This window comes from Nicrophorus vespilloides, unplaced genomic scaffold (genome assembly GCF_001412225.1).
Source record: "Nicrophorus vespilloides isolate i.1.1-1 unplaced genomic scaffold, Nicve_v1.0, whole genome shotgun sequence".
Lineage (NCBI taxonomy): Eukaryota > Metazoa > Arthropoda > Insecta > Coleoptera > Silphidae > Nicrophorus > Nicrophorus vespilloides.
The window spans coordinates 77546-102875 of NW_017098256.1; the positions used below are offsets into that span (position 1 = coordinate 77546).

A 25330-nucleotide genomic window follows, 5' to 3' on the forward strand; every position below is an offset into this window, starting at 1 on the left:
ATTAATTTCTTAAAATTAATTAATACTGACCATATTGGGACAATAGTGATTAATGAATTTACTATTAATTACAGAGTTTACATTCAACCAGAAGATTTTAATGGATAATCAAATTTTGAAGTGGAGAACTTATTTCTAGGTAAGAATAATGAATTATCTCATTAGATTTTTTATTATTTGGTATTAACATAATTTTATTGTGTGATGAGATTAATAAGTCAGTAAGTTTTTACTGTTAAAATACTAAACTTTAAAGGTAGTTTCTATAACACTTTCATGATGTTCTTTTGATCGAATTAACGTAAAAGTATCCGCACGAACGTACAATGAAGTAGGCTTCTATTCACGATTAGTGTGAATATTTATATGATGTATACTTATTGCTAAATAAATTGATTTGCCGTGAAATAATATTTTGATTTGGTTATGTTTTTACAAGAATTTGTTTTATCTATAATTAATGTAATCTTTTTGAAATTTGAATATTTAAAGTTGGGGTATTATTTTTTCAGGTAGTTGGTAGAGCTGGTCCAATTTTTTAGTTCGTTGCTACATTCGCTGCGGAAGGATATCGAGTGGTTGAGGGAGACGCAACAGAAGAGCAGCCATTTTCGAAAGTCGTCGCCGTAGAAAGCGACGAGACCAAGTGCAGCAAGCGACAAGAGTGTCGTGACCGTAGAACTTGGGGCGACTCTTCCGTGGCCCCAACACCTTCAGTAGTGATCAGTTTCAGTGTCAACCCTTTTCCAAGAATTCAGATCCGAAGACCGACACCGTTCGCGTCGATTTCTTTCTCCGCTGACGTGATCTAAACATGGCTTTCTAAGATGTCTTCGCAACTGTTATCGTTCGTCGCTCCTAAAGGAGACTCCAACGTTTTGTCGTCCGTGACTCAGACTGGACGAGATGGAAAGGAAACCGAGAAACCTGGCAGGCAGCTCCACAAAGCCCTTCGGGACTGACAAGAAATCCTCACAAGGTTAGTTCCTCAACGTGCATCAGACAGAGACGCCGACATATGTAAATAAATGTATTACGCAACGCCATCAGCGGCAGCGACTTTGACCAGCGCGCTCTATTTGTAGATTATTTTCATGACCTAGATCTTGTATCTCTTTTCAACCTATGACAATCTCTTTTTTTTTAATTTATTTTTATCTTATCACAGATGTATCTTCTAAGCTGTGGCCACGTGGGGGACGTCGCAGGGAACCACAAGCCGGCAGTTATGCCAAGTCAGAGCAGCCTCGGAAACCCGCACCGCAGCGATCCAAAATTCTCGTCGACAAGAGGCCGAGGCCTAGGGGGGAGCAACAGCAGCCCAATTATGGTGGAAAGGAGGCAACCCGGTTAACCGGCGATTACCTCTATCAGGATGAGCCTGAATTGGGATCAGTTTTCATTGCAGGAAGCAAAAAGCAGAGCCTCAACCACCTGCTGAACTTCCACTATGCCCCTAGGGAGTTGCAGCAACAACAACAGCAGCAGCAAAGAGGTGGCCATAAGGGTCATCAGCATAAGCTGCTTACAACTGGCAAACACAAATACAACAAGGAACATTTCATCCAAGCCAAGTATGCACTGCTTACTGCAACTAGAGCTTAGTAAATGAAATGTATTTTGATTTCCAGTTGTCAATTCATTGTCAATACATCAGGGGATTATAAGCAGTACATGAACAATCCTGATGCACTTGTTGATTGGACCTTAATTGAGCAAATTGTAAGTGATTATCAATTGAATTAATTAATTATAAATCTTTTTTTTTAATTTATCTTAAATTTTTCTACCTTATGAATCAATTATATTCTTTAATTTACGTTTTTCTCTCTTAGAATATCCAAGTTCACGAGTTGCCTACTTGTCCCATATGTCTGTATCCGCCAGCGGCAGCCAAGATGACCCGTTGCGGTCATATCTACTGCTGGTCATGCATGCTCCACTATCTGGCACTTTCAGAAAAGACCTGGAGCAAGTGCCCCATATGTCATGAGGCAATCCACAAGAAGGATTTGAAAAGGTATTTAAAATGGCATATATATCATCATAATAGTGATGCATAGACTCATTGTATTTGTAGATCCCTTCATGATCTATAGATTGAGTGTTATGCAAGAGCAATGTGAGGATAATTAGCTTAATGAAGTAATTATATTTTTTTAAGTCAGTCCCCTGTACTACATTTATTTATCTACAATGCTTTTTACTTTTGCTTGTAATAATCTGTTATTTCCAGTAATAATATATTTGAATGTTGTTTATAGCGTCGTTCCCATATATCATTCGTCGTTTGGAGTTAATCAGAGCATAACGTTCAAACTGATGAAACGAGCCAGAGGTTCATTGGTCGCCTACCCGTTCGAGCAGGAAATCACCGGCTTCGAGGGGATCTTCAGCGTGTCCGATCCGCAAGCAAAAGACGTTAACACTAAACTGTTATTGGCCGACAGGACCTACATCAAGGAGATCATCGACCGAGAGAAACGACATTTGGAGGGGCAACTTGCGCCAGATAATCCAGAAAATTGCTTCATCGAGGAGGCTATGCAGTTACTCCTGGAGCGCGAAACGCTTGTGTCAAGTATAGAGGAAACGGTGGAGAAGGAGGACAAAGTAAAGTCCACCGAGGACGATAAAGTTCTAGACTGTGGATACGAAGGCGCAGAACAACAGCCAGTCAAGCATTTCTACTTTTACCAAGCTCAAGATGGTCAGCACATCTATTTGCATGCTATCAACGTAAGGATGCTAGAACATACCTATGGCACTCTGAAAGATGCACCGAAGGTGTTGACCGGGAGGATTATCGAGAAGGAGGGTGGTTCCATGACGGAGGAGTTGAGGAATCGTTTAAGATACCTGCAGCATATGCCAGTAACCTGCCAATTTGAGGTGGCAGAGATCAGCCTGAATCCTTCAATCATCTGCAAAGATACAATTGATTTCTTCAAAGGTAAATATTAAAATTAAACAAGTAAAGATGAATTTAATACTCATGAATTAATTTTAATTTACCAGATCAACTAGAATCTAGAAGAAAGAAACGCCAAAGAAGGATGCGCGACGAGAAGAAGCGTGAGAAGCGCATAGCTGAAGAAGAAAATCGTCAAATGGGAAAATTCCCAGCAGCCAATATAGAATTGGAATCGCATCTTCAATTTCCCGAATTTGGAGCGGAGGGCGTCATTGCAAAGGAGCGCACCGTATCCGAATCGAGCAACGTCTCCGACCGGACTTGCGATACTGCGTTATCTGTGGCCGGAAGTGAAAGCAGCTACTCAGGTCCATCTTTCGCCAAGGTTAGTCTTAAAAAATACATCATTAAATGTAACATTTGCAAGTCTCCAAAGTGTTGAGTACACATTAACTGAAATTACTTGATAGTTCTTGTGAAATAGATTCTTTGGGAAATCAACTGATACAAGAACTTTAAAATTGACTTAAATTTGCTGTTTAAGTCAATACACGTTTTTGTAACTACATATTATCTTTATTCTTATAATCTTCAAATTAATATCGTAATCAGTTACTTAATAAGATTGTTTCGACTTTGTTTAGATGTTGTCCAAAGCTTCAACATCAGCTCCCGCGAGAGCCCATAATGCCGTGCCCTCGATTCGTCTTATCAATGTAACGGGGGCACAAGCACCGGTTCCAAGGAGAAGGACCCAAAGCGACAGCGAGCCCGAAAGTGAGGACTACGCTCCAGCACCAGAGTTTAACAGGAGCTTCGGCGATGCCATCGCTCTAGCTTTGCAACAATCAACAATTGCAGATGTTAATCCAAATACCGGTTAGTTAATTAATTTATTATTTGTAAATTCTTGATTATTTATTTAATTGTTTTTTTTTTTGAAACAGATAATGGAAAATCCGGCAAGAAGAAGAAGAGGAACAAACAAAAGATTTTATTTGCAACTTCCATGGCGTATTCCGGCAATTAACCGTTTCGTTTATTTTTATTATTATTTTTTAGTGAATTAAGTTTGTCACTAATTACTACTTTCGATTAAAAAAAAACTGTCAGATCAATTAGAATTTTAGTTTAGCAGCTGCAGAACAATTTTAAGAAAGAAAACATGTATTTAGCACATTAACATTGGATGAGGGTGGTAATAATCAGCGACGAATAAAATAATTTGTTTATTTACAATGTAAAATATTTTATAATTATGTATATATGAGATGCATGTGATTTTATTATTGAAAACAATTATTTTGATGCGCTTATGAATGTGATCTTTTTTCTCCTTTTATTTTTTCATATAAACATTAATTTCCTAGCCTTAACCGTCCTTTTATGTTCCAATTTGAGAATGTTTTGAATGATGATTAAGTTTGTTCGAGTTAATTATTTAATCGATCATCGATGACACGAGTATAAGTAGGGGATGTAAAATGGTGTTGAGGCTGGTCGCGTCGGGCAATTGATTTTTGCGAAGAACTCCATATTGGGAAACATCAACAGGATGGAGTTGCCTAGCATGCATTGGAGCATCATCAGCAGATTAAATTTGCGATTAGTGTTCCGGACTATCATCAATGGGAGGGAGATTAGCATCGAGAGCGAAAAGACTGGGCACATTAACTTGGTCACGTAAATGAACAACACCTCGTGCATGACGATGGATAGCATAAAGACTGAAAGCCGGGCCGTCATCTTGTTGCCTATTGTCACGTATTTGTAAAAATCTCTGTAGACATAATAAAACAGCCAATCTTGTACGATCACGTTCCAGGTGGTATAGAACTCTGAGAGGTTCGTGGAAGTCCACCAATCCTGAAAACAAAAACACTTTGTTTATAGGAGATGTTCAACATTTTGTAGCGAAATATTCAACCTTGTGGAATTGCCGATCTCCGAATCTGGTAATTTCAGCAAACGTATTTTGCGAGGAATGCAGCGAAATCTGCGCTAAAATTGTTGCAAAAATGAAGGAGTGTACGCTGAATGTTGCCAATGTGTAAACAATATCTATCAACGTAAACGGTTTAGTACCGAAATTGTACAAGTGTTGGATGATCTCTGTTTCCAGTAAGCTGAGGAAGTAGACGGATAGAATTAATTCCATAAAGTATTTTCCTACAGTCCTCCAACTCCTCGTTGGCGTTCTGAAAATACAATTCTTAATTTCATTTTCTTTCACATATCGCGTTTAATACCTAGGATATTCGTTACGGTAGATTAAAGTTGGTGCAAACGAGAAATAGAGGAAACTCCGAAAAGTTGATGACTTCTTTCCTGTTAAAACCTGCTCACTGGACGTCCTCACGAAAGCGTAGTTCTTCATAAGGAATCTCGTCTGCACAGAATAAGAACAGTTATGTAAACGATATTATTATATTTGATTATACAAAGCAAACCTGCTCCGCCAAAACCGCAGCAAACGAACCCATAGGTAGCTCCAGCTGGATTGCCTTCTTCGCCACCATGTGGAACGTTCCGAAAAGCGCCACGAAGAAAACCGATAACCAAATCACATCCCACAGTGATTTCACTGAAACAAGCAAAAATAGTTATACATCAATACTGCGATTAATCAATTCTGCATTGTTTGAAACCGAACTAGATAAAATATAGATAGATATTAATTTAATTTCTATATTTATTTTGCTGAATTAGTATTTAGTTTTATTTGCAATTTTCAAACCTGACTACAGGTGCATACTGGAAAATTGATCAATTTAAAACGAGAAAAACATAATTACCTCTTCGCGCAATTTCAATTGAATCAACAAGCGATGATTATTAATTTCAGATAATTAATAATGGGAAACATATTAACTTCATCGCGGAAAATAATTTTATTGCGTAATTATGAGTTTACCTTCTCTATTAAATCAATTATTCCATAAGTGGCATGATTTTCTAAAAATAAAATAAATAATTTAAACGCAAAACAGTTTGTTAACATCATGGCAATAGGTTGGCATATTATTTTTATATGCAATAACTATAAATTATTACATTGGCGATAATAAATTGTATATAAATAAATGTGAATGAAATGAAACTTCTTTTAATCAATTATATCGTTTTTAACGACTATAATGATCGGAACCGAGGTTTTTGTGATTGTTTACTATGTTTCATTATTTTTATTAAAATTAGCTTACTTTTCTTAAATTATTTAATCAAAGTAGGTTTTGAGCGAGTTTATTAGTAAATATTATCAATTGAATGATAATGTATTAAAAATAGAATTACAATGCTAATTGATAGAAATACAGATCGCTCTATATTTACTTAGATATGAACTTATGTAATGATTAGCATTTAACGATAATGAATTTAAACGGATGATTTGTAGAATTTGCTGATTAAACAATTTTATATTTTACATTATGATTATTCGTTTAATTTAAAATTAAATATATTCATTGAGGAGGAAATGATGTTTGTGGAGATAAATATAAGAAAAGTAAGAAATAAATACTGGATCAATGTAAATATGTTGTGAATAATAACATTTGCGTAATGTTTACGTTATCCTCTGCATTGACGGAAGATTTCAAAACTGGATATGTCATGGAAAACACAATTTGTTAACCGGTTTATTTTATTTTACCGAGAAACTAGATTTTATTAAAATTATATCTTGTGGAAGAACTATATGACTTTAAACTTACTCGTATCCATCGGCGTCCTAAACTTGTACCAAATCTTCCAACCGAAGTAAAATGCGACATGAGCGCCGAACATTAATATCCACATGGCGATGGCCAGTGGAAATTTCCCGAAAGCCATGCGAATCCATCGCAGCCCCAATTCGCTCCTTGAAAGATTGAATAAATAAGAAAATAAGACTTAAAAAGTGAAAATGTTAGAAAACTTAGAATTTGGGTTGCTGTTGATAATTTAAACAGACCATGGTCAGTGAGATTTATCAGATTTATTCTGTTATTATTATTTTTTGGGATAAATAGGTATTACTTACTGTCCGCCGTAGTAGATATCGTTGATGGCGTTACGGATGGCCAGGAGGATGAAGGCACTGATTGCCAGATTTTGAACGCTCTTCACGTGTTGGATCTTGTACACTTTGGTGAGTATAGATTCGCGAATCTCGAAACGCTTCTCCGGAAGATCCGGCCTTGACTTTTCTACCTCCTTTGACGGTGGCAGCGGCTGCATTTTGGTGTGTGTCTGTGTTTTTCTCCCCACTTGTCTATCGACGAGTAACTACAAACTTTTTCGGCCCCGTTCCGAATGTAGACTGATAACAAATGGAGCGCACTCGATCCAATATCGAAACAATCCCACCACATCTCATTCTTCTACAATCTATCTCTCTTCCTCTCTGTCTTCCAGTAATTGGACTATAAAGACTGATTCATATCTCTCTTATTCACGAAGCAAAATAAGAACAGAATTGTGAATATGTGCGTACCAATACAAGAAGAGTAATTCCGAGTGCATTTGAACTGGCGTATGATGGAGTGCACCAGCACTTGCCTTTTATTTCCTCGTTAACTGATATAATTTGATGCGGACTTGAAATACTATGATACGCACGCGTTTATTAATCAAATGTTAACATCTTCTTCAAATATGTTTTGCATTTGGAGGAAATATGCTTGACGTTTCTGATTGGAATTGACCGAATAATGGTTTTCATGATGACCATGTGGTAAAAAAAAGTACAGGTTAAATATATTATTAAGTAGTCAAACGCGAAATACGAGAGCGATATCATCAGCTGGAATGTTAAGAACATTGTGCGTACTAATAAAACACAAAGAAGATGAGAAGAATCTTACAGCAGCAAGAAAATGAAATTATTTCAATGTTTGGACAACCGTAATGCTGCTCTGCTAAGAGATTATCTATTTTAGAATTCCGTTTGTTACATTATCAATGCAAAAGTTGCAGAAAAATGTTTGATCTAAAATAACGAAATTACTTTTCGAACAAGCAAATATTTCGTTGCTACTGCTTCATATAAATACTTCGTCACTATTGCATAAGCAGATAAAAATTTATCATTTAAATGAGCTGAACGTGAATTTGGATGATTTGAGTACACTATGCTGTTCATGATGCAAAATAAGAACAGATTTGTGAATACCTCTGCTAAGAGATTATGTATTTTACGATGTTGTTTGTTACATCAATCAATGCAAAAGTTGATTGTTTATCTGAATGACAAAATAATGGTCTTGAAAGTTGCAATTTTGAAATTGCTTGATAGATAGCGAAAAGTTAAAAAATGATAAATTACGTCTTTTAATTTGTTTTCAAAATACGAAATTACTTTTCGAACATGCCAATATTTCGTTGTTACTGCTTCATATAATTACCTCTTTGCTATTGCTTCAGCAGATAAAAGTTTATCGTATGATAAAATGTCCAATATAACGATGAAGATAACCTGGAAGAACTGCTTCTCTTTCGTTCGATGGCCTAAAGTTCCAAATTGACTATCTTGAATACAAAAAACAGAAATACTCTTTTTTTACAAGTTTATTTCTCCTGTATATCTTGATTACTGCAAATAATCTTTATTTCTACATTTTGAAGATTCAGCAATCAAATTTTCCATTTGTAGAATAAATTGTTTATTAATTAGTGTTTTTTTTTAAATTTTATTTATTTGCATTCATTAATTCAAAACTATTCATCAAGTTAATTGAATTAATTTACATTTTTTTTATAGGATTACTAATAGGGTTATATTTTTTTTTGATTTGACTAAGGGATGGAAGGGAAAGCATTTTTTATATATATATATTTATGATTATAGACTTTAGACGACTAGATGTGAGACGTCCGGTGTGTAAGCTGGAAGGTATCTGGGCACCGGTTGGACGCCGGCGTCGTCGCCTCTCCTATACCGGATATCAGAGTCTCCGGGCCACGCCCTTTCCGGTCCACCAATCCTCTGGTACTTGTCCACGACCAGGGAAATCGTGGTCGGATCGTTGACACCGTTTGATTTGATCCTGCGCTGCGTGGCCAATGATTGACGCAAGTTCTTCCGCTTCTGCAAGAACATAGATGAACGGTTAGGAAAGAAATCTGGAAACGTCCATATCAATTACGGAAACCTCCACCGCTCCCCGCCATTTATCGGCGGCGTGTCTGGCGAGATCAAGCCGCTTCTGCTTCTTGATCTGGTGCTTCTTGTAGGCCATCTCGATGACTATGAGGATGATGCCGCCGGCTATACCCACTGCTACGAGGAAGAACACCCCGGCCATGTTCTTCAAGCCTAGGGTGTTCGGCGTCTTCTCGAACTGCTCGCATTGCTGCAGGTTGCCCTGAAGGATCCACTTGTTGTCCAGGCTCTCCATGAAACCGCCTATTTTTGGTACAAAAAGAAAATAAAATTATAGTGCAAAAGGTCGCGCTGATAAATAGTTCTTATCAGGTTGAACGGCCGTCCATGAACTCTACGCATTAAAGAATGTCGTATACGTACTCTCGTGAAAATCTAGGATAGCTAGAGTAACATCGTCCGACCAGGGACTGCTTTTCTGCAACCCAATGCCGTAACCAGATCTTCCGAAGAGTTCACCAGCTGTAACCAGCTCACAATCCTGCGCCGCTTCGAACTCCAACCTCGAGCTGTCCCAGATGAAAGCCATCAGTTTCCTGCGATTCCGATATTTTAAGATTAATTATACTTTATACTTTTGATTAATTTCTTCACCCGTGTTTAACATCAGTTATAGCTTCTTCGGCGGTTGCGTAATTATTGGATTCCATGGTGCGGTACATGTTGGATAACTCGACCTGCCTCCTAAAGTACATATCCACTGCAGATCCCTTGACGGTAGCGCACGTGAGATTTTCCATTGTGTTACGCAACTGTAAGAATAATGAATAATTAGTATTGAATTTGCGATAAGTAAGATTGTTTCTTGCTCTGGCATCGTTGATTCCAGTGAGCTTGGTCTTCGGCCTCTCGAGCACGAGGAAGGCAGCCAAGTTGGCAGTGTACGAGGCGACGATGATCATGGCGAAGCCTGCCCAAACCATGCCGAGGACACGGGCGGAGAAACTTCTCGGTGTCCCTGAAACATAATGTTTCTTTAAGTCTAATAAAGAAGAAAACACTCCAGGGTTTTGGAAGAAGCACCTTCTCCGATGCCGCTGTTGAGCAGGACGCCCCACGCGAACCAGATGGCGCTAGATAAATTCAGTGCGTCCTCCTCGGTGCCATCCGTGTTGGCCAATTTGAATCGACCGAATGGAGAAAAACGGTCCAGAAGGTACAGCACCAAAGCTACGACGTGCACGGATACCATCACAAGAATCCAAAGGGTGTTGCTGAAGGGTTGCAGGAAAGACACCAACGTGGACGATCTCGATGGTTTTTTCTCGAGAATCGTGATTCCCTGGTATTTGAATGGTTTGCTGAACTCAATGAACTCCGCTCGTTCTGGATTGATAGTTAACGGGGCGACGATCATATCCGCCCTTTCCATCACCAATTCACCGATCAATCCGGTCCACTCTTTTTTATCTAAATGATATTAAAGAAAATATTAAGAACTTTGTTGATGAAAAAATGGTTAAGTACTTGAGCTGTTCTTGGGTACGTAATTTCCGAACTGTCCATCGGGCGATAGAGCTAAGCTGTACGTGAAATTAATCTTCTTCGATAATTCCTTCAGCAGATCCATGCAGAAACCTTTGCAACAGTATTTACCGGTTTCTGAAAGTCAAACAAATATTATATTTGTTTCGATTTTTAAATTGCCTATTTTGCACCGTCTTGCGTTGCATTGAAGAGCGGACAAGGTATCTCATCCGGGAGACACTCCTCAAGCTCTCCCAGCTTTCTAGTGTAGACGAACGGTTTTTCCTCGATGGTCAGCACCTTCAGATGTGTGGGGATCATGAAACCCTCTGGTTTTGTCTGCAACCTTCCCGGCCACACGATGCTCTTCTCGTCAACCGACAAACCCATTTTGTCGGTCTCCTAAAGTCATATTATTTAATCAGTTTGTTTATCTCAAGAATTAAAAAAAAAACTCACTTTATTGAAAAAGTATTTTCCGACCGGGTTCTGTTTCCGTCTGCGTTGCACGTTCACAATATTGTACTCGGCGTGGATCCTATCGCCCTGATCATCAAAGGCCACCTTTCCGGTCTCCCCGTTAAGAAGCACCTGCCGTTTGATGTAGCCGAACAGCTCCTTCCCGGTCTTCCAGATGGATCCAGAATTGTCGCAATCTTTAGGCGCCTCCGTGATCTCTTCCGTCTGACTCATGTCCCTCAAGGCGGAGGCCAGCACGTATCTATAGCAACAATCCAAGTGTTATTAACAATGAAGCAATCTGATTTAAATTAAGTTTACATGCTGTCCCTGATGTGCGCTTTCTCGTTTGTCGCATTGACAAGGCGAAGACCGAGGATTCCTTCCGGTGCATTCTCCGCTTCGAGCGCCTGTTCCGTGACTATCCAAGCGTATCCGGCGTCCGTCATGTTCATGGTGGCGGCGTCGCGGAAGATTACCTTGGCGTCGGTTTTACTGCTTAAAACAATTGAAGAAAAAAAACAAAGAAACAAAAGATCGAATATTGTTACCTGGCGTACATAAGGTAGACCCTGGCCTGCGCGTTTTTGATCTCGTTCAACTGTTCGGCGAAGTTCTCTACGCCCGGTTCGAACTCTATGATGGATTCCACCTGCACCTTGATCTCGATGTCATCTTCGAGGCTCTGCGAAGTCGTCTGAAATCTACCTAGAATCGCGCGACCATCGGTGTCCGAGCTGTGGATGAAGATGACCTTCTTGTAGTTGAAGTGTTTAAGCATCTCCACCCACACGTCGGCTTGATGTGAGTACGGTGGCACGGTTCTCAGAAAAGATACATGGATGTTCTGCAAATGTTATCGTGAATTACTGGTATTGCTGAGGGATATTTAAGCACCTTATCGGAGAATGCGGAATCTCTGGAAGAAATACCGATCACGGGTATGTGGTAAAAGCCGCTGGTGTAGGACACCGCTGCAGGTGAGAGGTCACCGGTTAGCGGATGCGAAACGACCACGGCGTAAACCTTAAATGGAGAATGATAAATATGATGATTGATAATATTAACTATTTAATTTACCCTCTCGGAAATGAGATATTTGCAGACGTTGAGGGCCGTGCGTATAGGATTTGGGTCCATGGGGATGGCGATGTCGTAATAGGTGACTCCTTTCGGCACATACTGGGTATTGTAGTTGAGGTACTGCAAGCATATGTTAGATGTAAAATGTGTGTAAAGGTGTGATGTGGGTGGGGTCCGTACGGCAATCGTCTCCTTGAAGTAATTCTCGCTGGAGTTGTTGCTCAATACTCCACCGATGTTGAACACCGAAGGATTCGGCGTGGACCATTGGGCCTGGACAGTGGGTGGACCCAGAAGGATCCAGGCGGAGAACGCCAACAACAGCATCCTCTCTCGTCACTGCTCGACGGAACGGCGCTCCATCTCGCACTGAGATAATACCATCCCCCCGTAGCAACGCGACACCGCACCCACCCCGTGTTGCCCTGGAAACCGAGAGATGAAATCGATTTTCATTCGCCGCGACCTACCGCATCTCAAATTCTCCTCATCCATCTTCAAAACAAATAAACAAAACTAACTGTACTACCTCACTAAACTCTCCTATAACGCTTTACTTTCATAATGCGGTTTCCATATAAAAAATTGAGAGAGTACTCCTGTAAAGTTGTTTATATTTAATATAACTTAATTAACTTGACTTTCATAATATAAGACAATATTCTTTAGAATCTAAAGTTTAGATGAAGATGAATTTATATCATTAATTGATATATCTATCAAAAAATGTATAGGTAGATGAAAATATGGATAAAGAATGAATTGAAAACTTGAATTTGATAATAGACTTGATTTTGGTAAATAAATTTTCTTATAACGCGATTTTCATAATACGCCAATTTATCGCGTTATTGAAGGGTTGACTATTATAATAATTAGTGATAGTAGTAACAGGTAGATTAACTAATTAATTAATTATTCGGCTAATTATACAATTACATGTGAGACCGGACTCTTAATTAAAATCATCTTTTTGACCGCCAATACACAAAAATAAATAAAAAATAACAAATTCCGGCTTCACATAATATAATACCAAATTAAACAGAGCTTGAAACATTCAAACAACAAAAATGTATAAAAAATAAATCAAATAAAAAATAACTGCAAAACTTGACGTCGGCAGAAGCAACAGTTTATTCTCGATTGAAGACCACATAAAATATCTTCGACAACCGCAAAAAAGAATCCCTACATCACGAGACAAAGTTGTTTAGCTGAATATTTTAGAAACCTCTTCTAAAGCATAAGAAAAATAAAAGTAAATTGAAGCTTTTTTTAAATCAATTTTTTTTTTAAGAAAAATGAAATAATAATTGTAAATTATATGGGTTTTCCACATTGGACCATTGAATTAATTAATATTTTTCTTTAGTACAATTTAAGTAAAAGTATTTTGTGTCCTTGTATTCACTCAAGCACACTGCGTATACAACAACTCGCATTCAGTTTTTTTTAGTCTCTTTACTCAAAGCTGATAATTTTATTTTCTTGTTTCTTTGTTTTTTCATTTCAGCATATGCTAATTTTGTTTGACAAAAATCTTCAACTTGAAAAATGATTGACCTTACATATAAATTAATTGAGCAAAGTAAATTATCGACTGAAGCAACTTTTCGAATAAAATGAACAAACGACATACAACAGCTAAAAGTAATTTTGAACTATATTATTAAATGATGAACTATATCTATATTTATCTATACTGAATTAATGTGGATAGAAGTGATTTTGTGCAATGCCAAATTTCTAACTGAGCCTAGAAAGATTTCTACGTTGTTATCAAGGTATTAAACTTTGGAGATCTGCATGCAACTTTAGCATAGACATCATCCAGAGATTTCAGTCAAAAACGTTGAAGTAATTCTCCCTGGTTCACCACCAATGACTCTATCCACCAGTCCACTGGTATAGCCTTCGTTTAAGAAGAATTTGCAAAAGCCAGCACCAGATATTGAATCATCCGAATCAACTTGCTGTAGAGCTAGATGGCAATCTACGTAGACTGAAACGATTTCAACCGTACGATCTTCCTACTCGTTTCTGATGTAATGTACTTTGTTTGTTATTTGTTTATATTTTATGAGTGTAGTTTGGTCATTGGATCAATCTGCAATATTGTTCATTTCCTTTATCTTTAGCCAGAATTAAAGCATATTGTTATTTTCTTTGTGTTGTAATAGCTTGCTTGTTATCAACGTATTAATAACGTTGAAATGTAGAAGGAAGAAGCAATATTGTAAAACAATTAAGACGATACAAATAAACAAAAGCTAATTATTATTATTATTTAGCCAACAATTATAAAATAATGAATTAATTTGCAAAAGTTCAATGCCAATGGGTGAATGACGCCATCTGCGACCATGGGTTGTTGTTGTGCGGCGGATAGTGGGAAGCGGATGCTGCGACTGCAGCCGAAGCCGCCGAAAGGGTGGCCTCCTTTGCAGCAGACGCCTGCTTCAAAACTGTAGCTTCCGAACGCTGCAACGCCGCCAATTTCGCAGCAGTGTGTTCTGAAATTAAATACGATTAATTAAAACTTAATTTCGATTGACAAAAATTTGATTCGTACCGGATTTTTGAATTTCTGCAGCCGCCGCCGAAGCGCTCTTCTGAATGACGTGAGCGGCGTGCGCTTCTTTCGCAGCAGCTGTCCTCTGGTGCTCCGCCACCTCGGCTTTGGCGTGAGCGAGCCTCCTCTGCGCGAGAACCACGGACGTCGCTGCAGAGTTAGCTTCCTGCCGTTGCACCGCCGCCGCCGCTTCCGCCTTTTGCGCCGCAATCGCAGCGTTCGCCTCCTTCATACTCGCGATCCTCTGACGATCCAGCACCGATTCCTTGGCCATCTGCACCCGGCGTTGCGCATCCATCACCTGCTCGGACGCCTCTTTGGCTGCGGAAATCGCAGAAGCTATCTCCGCCGGAGATACAGGTGGATAATAGTTGCCGCCTTTGTGCACCTAAAAATAAACAAATTAATCAAATACTTTCATAGAATTCTTGAAATTCGCATTACCAAGACGGGTTTCGTGAACACGACGGATCCGGGGAATTGGTTGAAGTCATGATGTTCCTCGAAGATCGAACGTTTCACCGTCTCGCTTCTACTTCCGGTGCACACGGAAATTAGCAGGAAAACGGCGAAAATCTGCACTCAAATAATATATAAACATTGATTTAAAATATATTTTACGTTTTTTTTACCTTAATGCAGAATGAAGTCATCTTGGTGGATTGAACCCGATCGACGATGTGATGATCGGTGCATCTTTGTCGCTCCTTTTTATATGTCTACAATTAATTAGGTGAAAGACAATCCAGTCACGATTAATTCTTGAACGGCAGAAAAGCAACGTCGGCCCTTTTTTTATTATTGTTGTCATATTTATTTACAATCTATTCAGTCTATTTATACGCGATTTACTATGCATGAAATTTACAACCAACTGGAAACTTTCATTTGCAATTTACGAGCTGAAATACACTATTAAAAAACAACTAATTACTATTTAAGACTAGATAGTAAGTTTTAAATAGTATCTATAGTCCAATCAATTATTTCACAATATACAGTGGAACTCCAATATTCATCATTAATCTGTTTATGAAGGGGGGACGAATATTAAAAACGATGAATATCAAACGAATTATTCCCATAAGAATTAACAAACACACCGTTCGAGACTGAGCTAGTCAACAGACGAATATTGGAGTATTTATTTTTCTATTTCTTGGAGGAATGTATAATGACAATTTGTTATCTTAGATGACAGGAAATTGTAAAATTGTGTATGAAGGATTTTTTTAATTAGATTAATCTATTACTCAATAATTTACATATGTGCTGTACATTAGATTAGTTTTTGATGTGTCACCAAATAAATGTCACCAAATAAATGTATCATGTAAACGCGGTGATACAGACACAAATGATGCTGTGCTCTGGTCGCCCAAAATTGGCAATTGTTGCAATCGTAAATTGAAGTTGCGTGAGATAGCTGACATCCTGAATATATTAGAAAGTAGTGCATTTACCATTTTGCATGAACATTTGATGAATAAAACCTGTTCGAAATGGTTCAAGCTCAAAGTGGACCAAAAACAACAACGAGTTCATGATTCCGAGAATAAATAATTTATTTTGAAAATAGTTTATTGTTTTATTTCAGATAAATTGATAATTACAAGTATGTAAATTTGTATAATATATGTAAAATAACTTAATTTCTTTAACGTTTGCGGTTTGCAGAAGCTATATTTCGGTTCAATACCCAATAATAAGTATTTAGTCTTATATTTTATATTTATTTTGAGAAATCCTTATTGGTAATAATTTTAATTTTAAAACTTCACGGGAATACCCGAGCGGTATATCCTCTAGCAATAAGCATTTAAACTACGTCAACTAAATGTCTGGTTGTTGATCAAGTATTTGTAATGGATTATTTTGATATTTATAAAAAAAATACATTCATATTATTGTTTCTTGTTTGTATTTTGTTCGTATATAATTATCAGATACTTTTTAGGACAACTTGTTGCATTAGTCTAAACTTAATTATTTAATCTTCCAGTTTTATTATTTGGAATAAATTTATGAAAGACAAAAATCGACATTTCACATATTTTATAAGTTTATTCATTTTTTAGGTAATTAGGGTTATAAATAGGGTTATATATAATAATAAATTTTAGAATATAGACATATCCATGCTTTACAAAATATAATCTACAAAATTCAATTTGACAGATGATCACAAACAAAATAATGAAAAAAGAAACAAAGAACTGTTAAAGTTAAATATCAGAGATGTCGTGTATCAAACTTTGCACTTGAGTTAATAGAACATTTCATACTTAATGACTCAATAATTAATAAACTCATTATCATAATTGTCTACATCTGGAATTTGTGTATTGGTTAATTGGTAAATAATTTAAAATTGAAAATTGTATTATTAGAATGAGCATTCTCATTCATATCATTTTTTTAATTACATTTAATTTCCGATAAATATATATATGAGAATGAAAACATGATGTTATGCAAGTAATTATGAGGTATTATTATAACGAAATAATTTATACTTTTTTTTATCAAACCCTTCTTTACATCTTAAATATTAATAATTATATTCACTCTTGGTTTTTCCTCTCATAAATCAGCGACAAATGAGCTTCTTATTTTTTTATATCAGTATCTGATGTAATATACATATTTTTTTACAATATCACGTTTGGTTTATCTTGTCCGAATGTATTTTGAACTCTGTTGTTATTATTATTAGGATGGAAGACTGATTAACAAGCGTCTGCAAAAATAATCAATCATTGACTCAACTAATTTTCATATTGTTTTAAAAAAAAACTCATTATATGTTTGGAAATTAATCCAAATTGTTATATATTTTATTATTAAAACCAAATTCAATTAATCCGTTTTATAAACATATTTAATACGATAGATTAAATATGTTTACGTTTTATCTCTTAAAATGATAAAAACCTTTAATTATGCAATTCTGGATAACAACGAAATATTTATTAAATGCTCATATAAATTTAAAGTTATAGAATATGCCAGATATTCTATTAACAATTCTAATGCTTGAATTTCATTTTTTACAAATTTATTTAATTTAATTTCATATATTTAATTAAATTTATATAAGTAGTAAATTTAATATTGTAAATGTTTATTAAATGTTTAAATTATCGTTATTTATTATCAAAAGATATGTTGAACATTCTAATAATAACTTTACTTCATGACATTTATCATTTTTTACGAGTATTTTTACGTAAACATATTTTAATATGAATTATTAATGATTTACTTTTACAAACAATGAGTTCTTCCCGTGGTTCTACTAATTATATTAATAAATTTGTGACCTCCTAGTTTTCTCCCCAAATTTGGAAAGTGCGAAGAAATAATAACTATCGGTAAAGTAAAAGTAAAAGTTCGATCGAGCGGATCAACATCGAAACTTGTTTTTTATTTTATATAGAAAAACAATAACAAAAACAACAATAACAAACAATAGATATATGCATAGAGTAACAACAGGTAAATGGATATAAAAAAGTGTAAAAATAAACAATGTGATGGTTGTTAAATTAGTGGGTTTTGTCGGAATTTTTGGAAATGTACCATTTCTCTCTGTACACTTTCTTCACGGTCACGGGAATCTGCTGCGAGGATTTGCCCTGAATCGGTTCCGACTTGTGGCGCTGATGGTGATGGTGGTGTTTCTTGGCGTTGTAAGAAGGTTCGCGCTGTTTCTTCGCCGGTTTCTTCTGGTTGTAATTCGATTTGGTCTTGTATCCTTCCTTGTAGCGGTAGCCCATGCTGTACTTGCTGGCGTTCTTCGGTTTGTGCGTTCTGTACGAGGTGCTGGAGCCGCGATGGGAATCCTCGTCCTCTTCTTCGTCGCGCAATTTGTCCTCATCTTCGTCAGCGTCCTCCTCTTCGTCTTCAACGAACTTGTATCTGCCGAAAGGTACATCCTCCTCCTCATCTTCGTCCTCTTCTTCGGCATCTTCTTCGTCGTCCTCTTCATCTTCTTGCACTTCCTCTACGACTTTCTTGACTTCCTGCTTCGGCGTGGTGATGGGTTTCGCCGTGGTCGTGGTTAGATGGTAATTTTGGTAGGTTAAGGGCGGGAGAACTGGCGCTGGTTGTACCTTTTGAGGAAGCGGAAGCGGTAATTTGTAAGGTCTGGGTGCTAGAGGGTGCAATTGCTGCGGCGTTTGGTACATGACCTTGTTGTTGACGTAGATGTATTTGGCCGGTGTGTAATGAGGGGATGGGTTTTGTTGCTGCTGAGGAATGTAAGGAACATGCTGGATGTAAGTGCTGTGCTGCACAGGGTTGACGTACTGGCTGGGCTGGTGCTGGGGGTACGTGGGTTCCGTCACCGGAGCGTTCTGGAACTGCTGGTTTACGTGCACGTTGGAGACGGCGCTGTGCGGCGTCTGCTGATACTCGTACAGCACCTGCTGCGACGCCACCTTCGGCTCCGGCTTATTACTATAATAATTCTGTTGCGATGGTGATGGATTGTTGTCCTGGTGATGTTGTTGTTGATGGTGGTGATGGTAGAGCGTGGCGACCGGCCGGAAAGGTCCTGATTCCCCGTAGTAATGACTCTCATGGATCAATCCACGCTTCGTCTTGTTGTTGTTTTGCTCGCCGGCAAATCCGGAACGGGCCAACAAAAACACCAGCAGCTGATGAAAATATTGATTTAATTAATATTTCAAAATAAAATTAAATTGCGGTGCGAATGTCTTACTAGTTTCCTCATGGTCCTTGCTCGATCAATGGATGTGGTGATGCTGTCTGTGGGTCGAGCCGTTGGACTAGGCCTACAGTGGTCAACGCCGAAGCATTTATAGGGGTTCCATGGTTCACGCTTCGATGGTTTTGCGGTTCCTCCGGAGAAAACTGCAAGTGCAAGGTTCGCCGCGCGAAATTAATATCGCAGTCGGTGGACCAGAAGGAAATCAATCGATCAATTGCCGCCCGCATTCTCAAATTAAAGAGTTTTTTGGAGCGAGCAGAGCGCGCGGTCGAAAAAATCTGGGATTCGAAACGGCCGGCTGTGGTCAAGCTATCTATATATATAAAATATAAAGAGAATACAAAAGTGATAGAGAGAGGAGAGTCGATGGGGGTTTTAAGAGATCTGTGATGGACTTGCGGCGCGCTTCAGAAGCACCGGAAACCAGAAGTCGAAGAAGGTGTGCAAGAAGCTGAAGAGAGAGAAGATGAATGCTAGTATTCGATTGGCGGACACCCAGATTACTACTGGTCATCGTTCTTTCTCTCTCAGTTCCTTCCTTTCGTTGCGGCGAGTGAGGAAGCGGCGGTGGCGCCGTTGGAGCGCTGCTCTCGGTGCATATACTTCTTCGCGTTTCTGGGGCCTTGTCATTTAAGCCCTCTCAGTTATGAATTATGAGGAAGGCATAATAAAATATCCAAAATGGCCGAGCTGCTCGCCGAGCGCCGTCTCTCTATGATTGACTGGCTTCGAGATGACGATGATGTTGTGATGATGATGATGGTGCGTGACGACGTCGTCGGGGACGGCGGCGATGGAGACGACGGGACAACAACGGTAGACAGTTGGAGAAATCAGTCGGGCCGGTGGATCCGTGCTGGCGGGGCAGGCAGCGGCTGTCCGTTTCGTCGCATCAACTTCATCAAAGTGGAGCCGCGCGTACCAGGATGCAAGGAAGCGCAGGAGGTGCGACACACGAACTATTATAGCCGCCGCACGGAACGAGAGCGCGCGGCCGCCCGCAAACACCTCTTCCATTTCATAACATCCTGATGTTTAGACCGCCAATTTCGCGCCCAACCGTCGTCGCTTGAAAATATCCCTGAAACGTGCAACGCGCGAAGTTTGCTCATCCGACGATCCCCGATCGACAATCGAGAAATTTTCAAATAATACACACACACACACATTTTTAATTTAAAGTTACATGGTTATATAACATAGGCAACCCAGTATACACATACAATTTTCTCTAAATATAGATATAGACAATCTTCACATCAAGTAATTTAAATTTATTTTTTAATTCTATGGACACTGGTAAAATCCCAAAGAAATAGTAGATCCAAATTAACATCATTGAGAAGCACAAATGTGATTGTAACAGTGACATCCATTAACATAAAATCCTGTATTATTACCGACTTACTCTAATTTATTAATTCATATTGCTCTCATGGATTATTTTTTATGGTTTTATTTCTGCTTTATTATACAATTATTTATGTAATTGTATAATCATTAAAATGCACAGTGCAAACCTTTATTGTTTAATACTACTACTTTATTACTACAAATTCTTACGAGACGTTACTGAGCTGCTTCAATAAAAAAATACAGTCATACCTCGATTGTGTTCCATAAAAATACTTCGCTAAGCAAATATTCGTTTTTAGAGGTAAAAATGTTATGGTCAGATTGAGAGTCATCTATAATAAAGCAACTAAAAAAGCTTTTGTTCAGATCAAAGAAAAGTTTTATTAAATAAGCAATAACTTATGTACAAATTTAAATCACATTTTAAAATAAGAATCTATATTTCGTTGCTTGAGCTTTTCTTCTCTTTTATTTAACAAGTGCATCTTCGGAGTTCTGGTATTTAAAACTGATCGATTAACAATAACACAACTTCTTAAATTACTAACCTTTCCATTAAAAGACTTATTCCTTATTCCAATAATTCCTTAAAATTTTTTGGTTGTTAACATTTTTTCGGCAGCAACATTTTGAATTTCGTCCTCATTTTCTTACAAAGTTTTCTCAATTTTTCAACTGAAAACCCATCCTCTTCTGCATTCAATAAATGCTTAACCTCTTCTTCAACGAGATCTTCATAATCATTGAGCCATCTGGTAAACTTCAATTTCTTGGATATTATTTTCTTATAGTACAACTTCTGTCTATATATTGCGCCAAACTCCATTTAAGCGTTTTTTAGTGGGTACTTACCAAGAACTATCGACGTTTCCAATAGCGTTTTCGATGATGTAATTTTTCAAAAAAGTTTTAACTGTTATTACCTCTTTATCTCCTAGTTAAATTAAATTGCTTAATGTTCGACACAGCTAATAAAACTTTGACAGGAATGTACGTGACTTTGTCGACTTCGTTATCAGAGGTAACGTTAACAGGGATAAGACTATTCATTAAAACGACCGATAAATATCAATTAGTATGAAAAATAAGATCTTAAATATAACATAACTGTCATAACATAAGAATTGAAGTATTTTCGTTATAGAATTAATAACAACAATAAATGACCCTTCAACCTTTTTAGAGTGAAGATCATATTTAAGATTATATATGATAATCGTATATTTCAAGAATTGACGAAGAAATTGATTTAATAAAAAAGTGTCGTGGGTTGCCGACCTCTGAGAAATTATACTAATATAGATGGGGCCCGACCCTTCAGGCCCTATTGACCCAACCCATGGGTTTGTGTTTAATAAAAGGACGTTCTGCAAGATGTGTGAGTTGTGATTCGACCTGATTCGATTTTTCTTGGAGATGAGATATAAATGCAAAAGCCCAAACGATAAGTTTTTAAATTATTTGAGATTTAAATACATTTTGAATATAAGTAATTGTTATTTGAATTAATATCCGACACTGAAGTCTTCTTCAATGTAAACTTATTATATAAGATGTTTGCATTTATATCAGAAATGTCCGTAATAAGTGTATTCGTAGCCGGTTTCCTTGTTACTAAATAAATAACTAAGTACTGACCAAGTCGACACCATTCCTTCCTCCTATCATTGTACTTCAAAATCACAAGTCACTAACGTATCTATATATATATATACTCGATGAAATATAAACATCCTTCTTATCCTTTCAGTTGCAATCAGTTTTCCTGCGTACGGAGCGCTCACTTCAAACTTGTTTTGAAATACCTTTCATATTCAATTATTAATCTGCAACATGAAAACCAGGATATTCAATAGTTCTGAAAACATTATCAGTTTATCAAGTTTAATCTTGGTTAGTTTAATGTATAATACACAAACCATTTGAAATAATTATGTTTTGTATAAATTAGATACGAATTTGGTTGATTTATAAATTAATGAAGTAGTAAACTTTATAATAAACTTTGGTTATTTTACAAACTTTCTTAAAAGTAATTAAAATAAATAATGGTTTGTAAAAAAAAAACAATTTGAAACCGAACCAATCGAAGAACTAAATAATTTAGTATACTATTTGTTTAGAATCTATTTTTATTTTGCTGAATTAAAATTTAGTTTGTTTTAAAATTTTCAAACCGGACTATAATGAATCCGGACTGATCGAAACAGTTCTATGCGAGGTATAGTTATATTTTAAATAGCATCTGGTTAACGTTAATTCATCAATATAACATGTAACTCTAATGAATGTAAGTCAATATAAGTTAATTAACTCAAATCTGATCTAACTATAGATAAATTAACTTACTTAAACTACATTAATTTTATCTAATGTAACTTAATCTAAAGTTTAGTTGCAAACATTGACCAACATAACCTTAACCCAATCTATCCTAATCTAAATCTCGTCCTACTCGTTTTCTTTTGCTCAAACAACGAACAAACACACTCTATTTCTTTACCAACGTTTGTTTTAATTTATTTTAAAGGTTAAACAATAATCTAACCTAATTTATTAGAACCTATATAACAGTAATGAGCAATCTGTGGCACACGGGCCAGATGTGTCCCGCATAGAGATTATATGTGCGCCAGGTCAACAGATATTAAAACATTAGTAGAGAAATTTTAAATTTCAATGTTAAAAAATCATTTAAAGGCATATTCAATTGCTCATAGAAATTTCTATATATTTTTTTCTTTTGTTTTTTGGCCTACTCCTAAAAGTTTGCCTATGACTGCTCTAAAATATCAGTAAATAAATAAATATATTTGATACAATAACTAGATATTTTATTTATATATATCGAGTGAAGTTAAATAATCAATTCCAATTACAAATAATCTAAATAGTTTCTGAACTAACCAAAATCGTAGTTAATTTGATCGAACCAGCAAATAATATTAAATTATATCAATACATTGAATAGTCCGGATTTACAAATTGGTTTCGCTAATATCCCAGACTGTCTGAAACCGGACTAATGGAGCAACTAAGTAAAGTAGACATAAACTACACAAAAAGAGACGTTTTGACATTTTCAAATAGTACAGTAGTGTAGCCGCACTATACGAGTTATTAGTGTCAACATGTTTTTCTATTATTTCATTTAGTTCACAGTAATATTTATTAAAAATAATTAAAATTTTAGTTATGTTCATTTAATCTTCTTAAAAAAATCTTGTATAGAAAATGTGTATTAACTTGTAACAAAATGACTTATGTTAAAATATCAGTATTTTTTAGTTCTACAAATATGTAAAAAAATATATACTTATGTTTTGTATAAACTTTTTTTTCCAAATTTGCGTATTTTTAGAGAAATGTGAAATGATTCAAGTTTATAAATGAGTTGTCTTGAATGTTAAATAACCATCGACTTGAGTCCCGTTTATTCCATGATTATAGCTTATTACACGCGCCAGATATTTAACTAAACTTGAGTTTAAAGAACTTGCTTAAAGGGTTTGTATTTATGTTTTGAGGTAAAAATCTATATTGTAAATTGAATTTTCTATACACAAAAAAAACAACAATATAAACGACGAAAGTGAAAGCTCGTCCTCTCACTTATCTCATTTACGTTTAACGCAATTACTTATTATGCTGAATTCCGGAAATCCGCGGTTTCTCGCATCGATATCCTAAAACTAACACGCGTTTTCTTTGGTTGCAGTTCTTCTGCGAGGATTCGAAGACACACAAAAAAAGAGAAGGAAAGGCGATGACGTCAGACGTTGAGGAGCGCGGGAATGGTGGAGAAGAGGTGGCGTCCTTCAAGGACCTTGCGGCTCACTGAACCTTACTTACTTACCATTAAAGCCGATGATGAGCTCGCGCTTTGCGAGAAGGAGACGCGCGCGGCAACGCACCCTTCTTGCAAATTGAAAAATAAAAGACTTCTGTTACGCATCAAACGCATAAAAAGAGAGAAACAAAAGGAAGGAAGTCGAATACCGAGAGGACGATTGCATTTGACTTCAGTATTCCGATGAATCGGCGAGGAAGAAATCCTCCAATAAAGCAAACTAAAACTACAGGAATTTCAGGCAATTAATTTATTAAAAAAAATAATTAATTAAAACTCGATCACAATTTGTAAAATTAATTACTACAAACGCGTGCAGATTTAACATTTGCTTATCTTTTACGAATTTAAACGAAACTAGGTTCCATTTGCATAACTACAATTTCTGGTGATAGATAATTGAAAAAAATAATAAATCACCAATAGATAAATTTTTATTAGTTTCGGCGCCAATAAATCGCGTTCTTATTAACTATGAATTTCTCCTCTTCCATATATTATGCGTTCTTGAAAACCCACAAACGGCGAGAACAAAATAAGTGGGTTTCTATGGTTCATTAAACCAAAGGTCGCGCGAAATTCCATTTGCAAATTTCGTTCGCGAAATGAATGGAATTTGGAATATTGAGAAACGATTGCATCGTCATTTCTATGCATTAATAAATTTGTGAAATATTTCCGTATTGAAATTTAATATTGAAGCAGTTGCATTACAATTTATATAAAATTTGGACGTGTTTTAGTAA

The 25330-nt window shown here is 36.6% G+C and overlaps 6 protein-coding genes across 7 annotated transcripts; 2 read left to right on the forward strand and 4 right to left on the reverse strand.

Moving 5' to 3' along the window:
- The first annotated feature begins 74 nt into the window (after nt 1-74).
- On the forward strand, nt 75-4150 carry LOC108562026 (RING finger protein 10). The gene is made up of 9 exons (XM_017920202.1): nt 75-139; nt 513-979; nt 1169-1574; nt 1632-1722; nt 1836-2020; nt 2265-2953; nt 3019-3299; nt 3559-3793; nt 3862-4150. The coding sequence occupies exons 2-9, from the start codon at nt 907-909 to the stop codon at nt 3942-3944; spliced, it is 2043 nt and encodes a 680-aa protein (XP_017775691.1). The 5' UTR covers nt 75-139; nt 513-906; the 3' UTR covers nt 3945-4150.
- Nucleotides 4151-4236: 86 nt separating this feature from the next.
- LOC108562027 (sterol O-acyltransferase 1) lies at nt 4237-7264 on the reverse strand. The gene is made up of 6 exons (XM_017920203.1): nt 6939-7264; nt 6631-6776; nt 5365-5498; nt 5164-5303; nt 4842-5112; nt 4237-4780 (listed from the first exon to the last, which is right to left on the reverse strand). The coding sequence occupies exons 1-6, from the start codon at nt 7133-7135 to the stop codon at nt 4364-4366; spliced, it is 1305 nt and encodes a 434-aa protein (XP_017775692.1). The 5' UTR covers nt 7136-7264; the 3' UTR covers nt 4237-4363.
- Nucleotides 7265-8660: 1396 nt separating this feature from the next.
- LOC108562030 (glutamate [NMDA] receptor subunit 1) lies at nt 8661-12463 on the reverse strand. 2 transcript variants are annotated; one of them, XM_017920205.1, is made up of 14 exons: nt 12249-12463; nt 12066-12188; nt 11883-12011; nt 11537-11832; nt 11307-11480; nt 10986-11247; nt 10718-10928; nt 10527-10661; nt 10083-10469; nt 9869-10017; nt 9654-9811; nt 9423-9595; nt 9049-9302; nt 8661-8984 (listed from the first exon to the last, which is right to left on the reverse strand). In XM_017920205.1, exons 1-14 carry the CDS (start codon nt 12393-12395, stop codon nt 8748-8750), a joined length of 2835 nt encoding a protein of 944 aa, XP_017775694.1. In that variant the 5' UTR covers nt 12396-12463; the 3' UTR covers nt 8661-8747. The 2 variants fall into 2 exon arrangements, with proteins under 2 accessions (XP_017775694.1, XP_017775693.1); XM_017920204.1 differs by having other exon boundaries at nt 9043-9302.
- Nucleotides 12464-14399: 1936 nt separating this feature from the next.
- Nucleotides 14400-15296, reverse strand: LOC108562021. Its single transcript, XM_017920197.1, has 4 exons — nt 15276-15296; nt 15088-15219; nt 14644-15031; nt 14400-14584 (listed from the first exon to the last, which is right to left on the reverse strand). The coding sequence occupies exons 1-4, from the start codon at nt 15294-15296 to the stop codon at nt 14400-14402; spliced, it is 726 nt and encodes a 241-aa protein (XP_017775686.1).
- Nucleotides 15297-18130: 2834 nt separating this feature from the next.
- LOC108562024 (nucleolin) lies at nt 18131-19651 on the reverse strand. Its single transcript, XM_017920200.1, has 2 exons — nt 19370-19651; nt 18131-19304 (listed from the first exon to the last, which is right to left on the reverse strand). The coding sequence occupies exons 1-2, from the start codon at nt 19379-19381 to the stop codon at nt 18192-18194; spliced, it is 1125 nt and encodes a 374-aa protein (XP_017775689.1). The 5' UTR covers nt 19382-19651; the 3' UTR covers nt 18131-18191.
- A 408-nt stretch (nt 19652-20059) lies between these two features.
- LOC108562022 lies at nt 20060-24820 on the forward strand. The gene is made up of 2 exons (XM_017920198.1): nt 20060-20323; nt 24453-24820. Exons 1-2 carry the CDS (start codon nt 20060-20062, stop codon nt 24573-24575), a joined length of 387 nt encoding a protein of 128 aa, XP_017775687.1. The 3' UTR covers nt 24576-24820.
- Nucleotides 24821-25330: the final 510 nt, after the last annotated feature.

Excerpts from the sequence above, each read along its gene's own strand:
- LOC108562026 (XM_017920202.1), top strand. The coding sequence starts at position 907 with ATGGAAAGGAAACCGAGAAACCTGGCAGGCAGCTCCACAAAGCCCTTC. Across the intron at positions 1,723-1,835 it reads GGACCTTAATTGAGCAAATT|AATATCCAAGTTCACGAGTT; the intron begins GTAAGTGATTAT and ends TTTCTCTCTTAG. Across the intron at positions 3,794-3,861 it reads AGATGTTAATCCAAATACCG|ATAATGGAAAATCCGGCAAG; the intron begins GTTAGTTAATTA and ends TTTTTGAAACAG.
- LOC108562021 (XM_017920197.1), bottom strand. The coding sequence starts at position 15,296 with ATGACTTCATTCTGCATTAAG. Across the intron at positions 15,220-15,275 it reads TGACTTCATTCTGCATTAAG|ATTTTCGCCGTTTTCCTGCT; the intron begins GTAAAAAAAACG and ends ATTTGAGTGCAG. Across the intron at positions 15,032-15,087 it reads TGTTCACGAAACCCGTCTTG|GTGCACAAAGGCGGCAACTA; the intron begins GTAATGCGAATT and ends GTTTATTTTTAG.
- LOC108562022 (XM_017920198.1), top strand. The coding sequence starts at position 20,060 with ATGGCCGAGCTGCTCGCCGAGCGCCGTCTCTCTATGATTGACTGGCTT. Across the intron at positions 20,324-24,452 it reads GATGCAAGGAAGCGCAGGAG|TTCTTCTGCGAGGATTCGAA; the intron begins GTGCGACACACG and ends CTTTGGTTGCAG.
- LOC108562030 (XM_017920204.1), bottom strand. The coding sequence starts at position 12,395 with ATGCTGTTGTTGGCGTTCTCCGCCTGGATCCTTCTGGGTCCACCCACT. Across the intron at positions 10,662-10,717 it reads CTTCAATGCAACGCAAGACG|AAACCGGTAAATACTGTTGC; the intron begins GTGCAAAATAGG and ends TTTGACTTTCAG. Across the intron at positions 9,596-9,653 it reads ATAACTGATGTTAAACACGG|GAAACTGATGGCTTTCATCT; the intron begins GTGAAGAAATTA and ends TCGGAATCGCAG.
- LOC108562027 (XM_017920203.1), bottom strand. The coding sequence starts at position 7,135 with ATGCAGCCGCTGCCACCGTCAAAGGAGGTAGAAAAGTCAAGGCCGGAT. Across the intron at positions 6,777-6,938 it reads GATATCTACTACGGCGGACA|GAGCGAATTGGGGCTGCGAT; the intron begins GTAAGTAATACC and ends CAATCTTTCAAG. Across the intron at positions 4,781-4,841 it reads GAGATCGGCAATTCCACAAG|GATTGGTGGACTTCCACGAA; the intron begins GTTGAATATTTC and ends TTTTGTTTTCAG.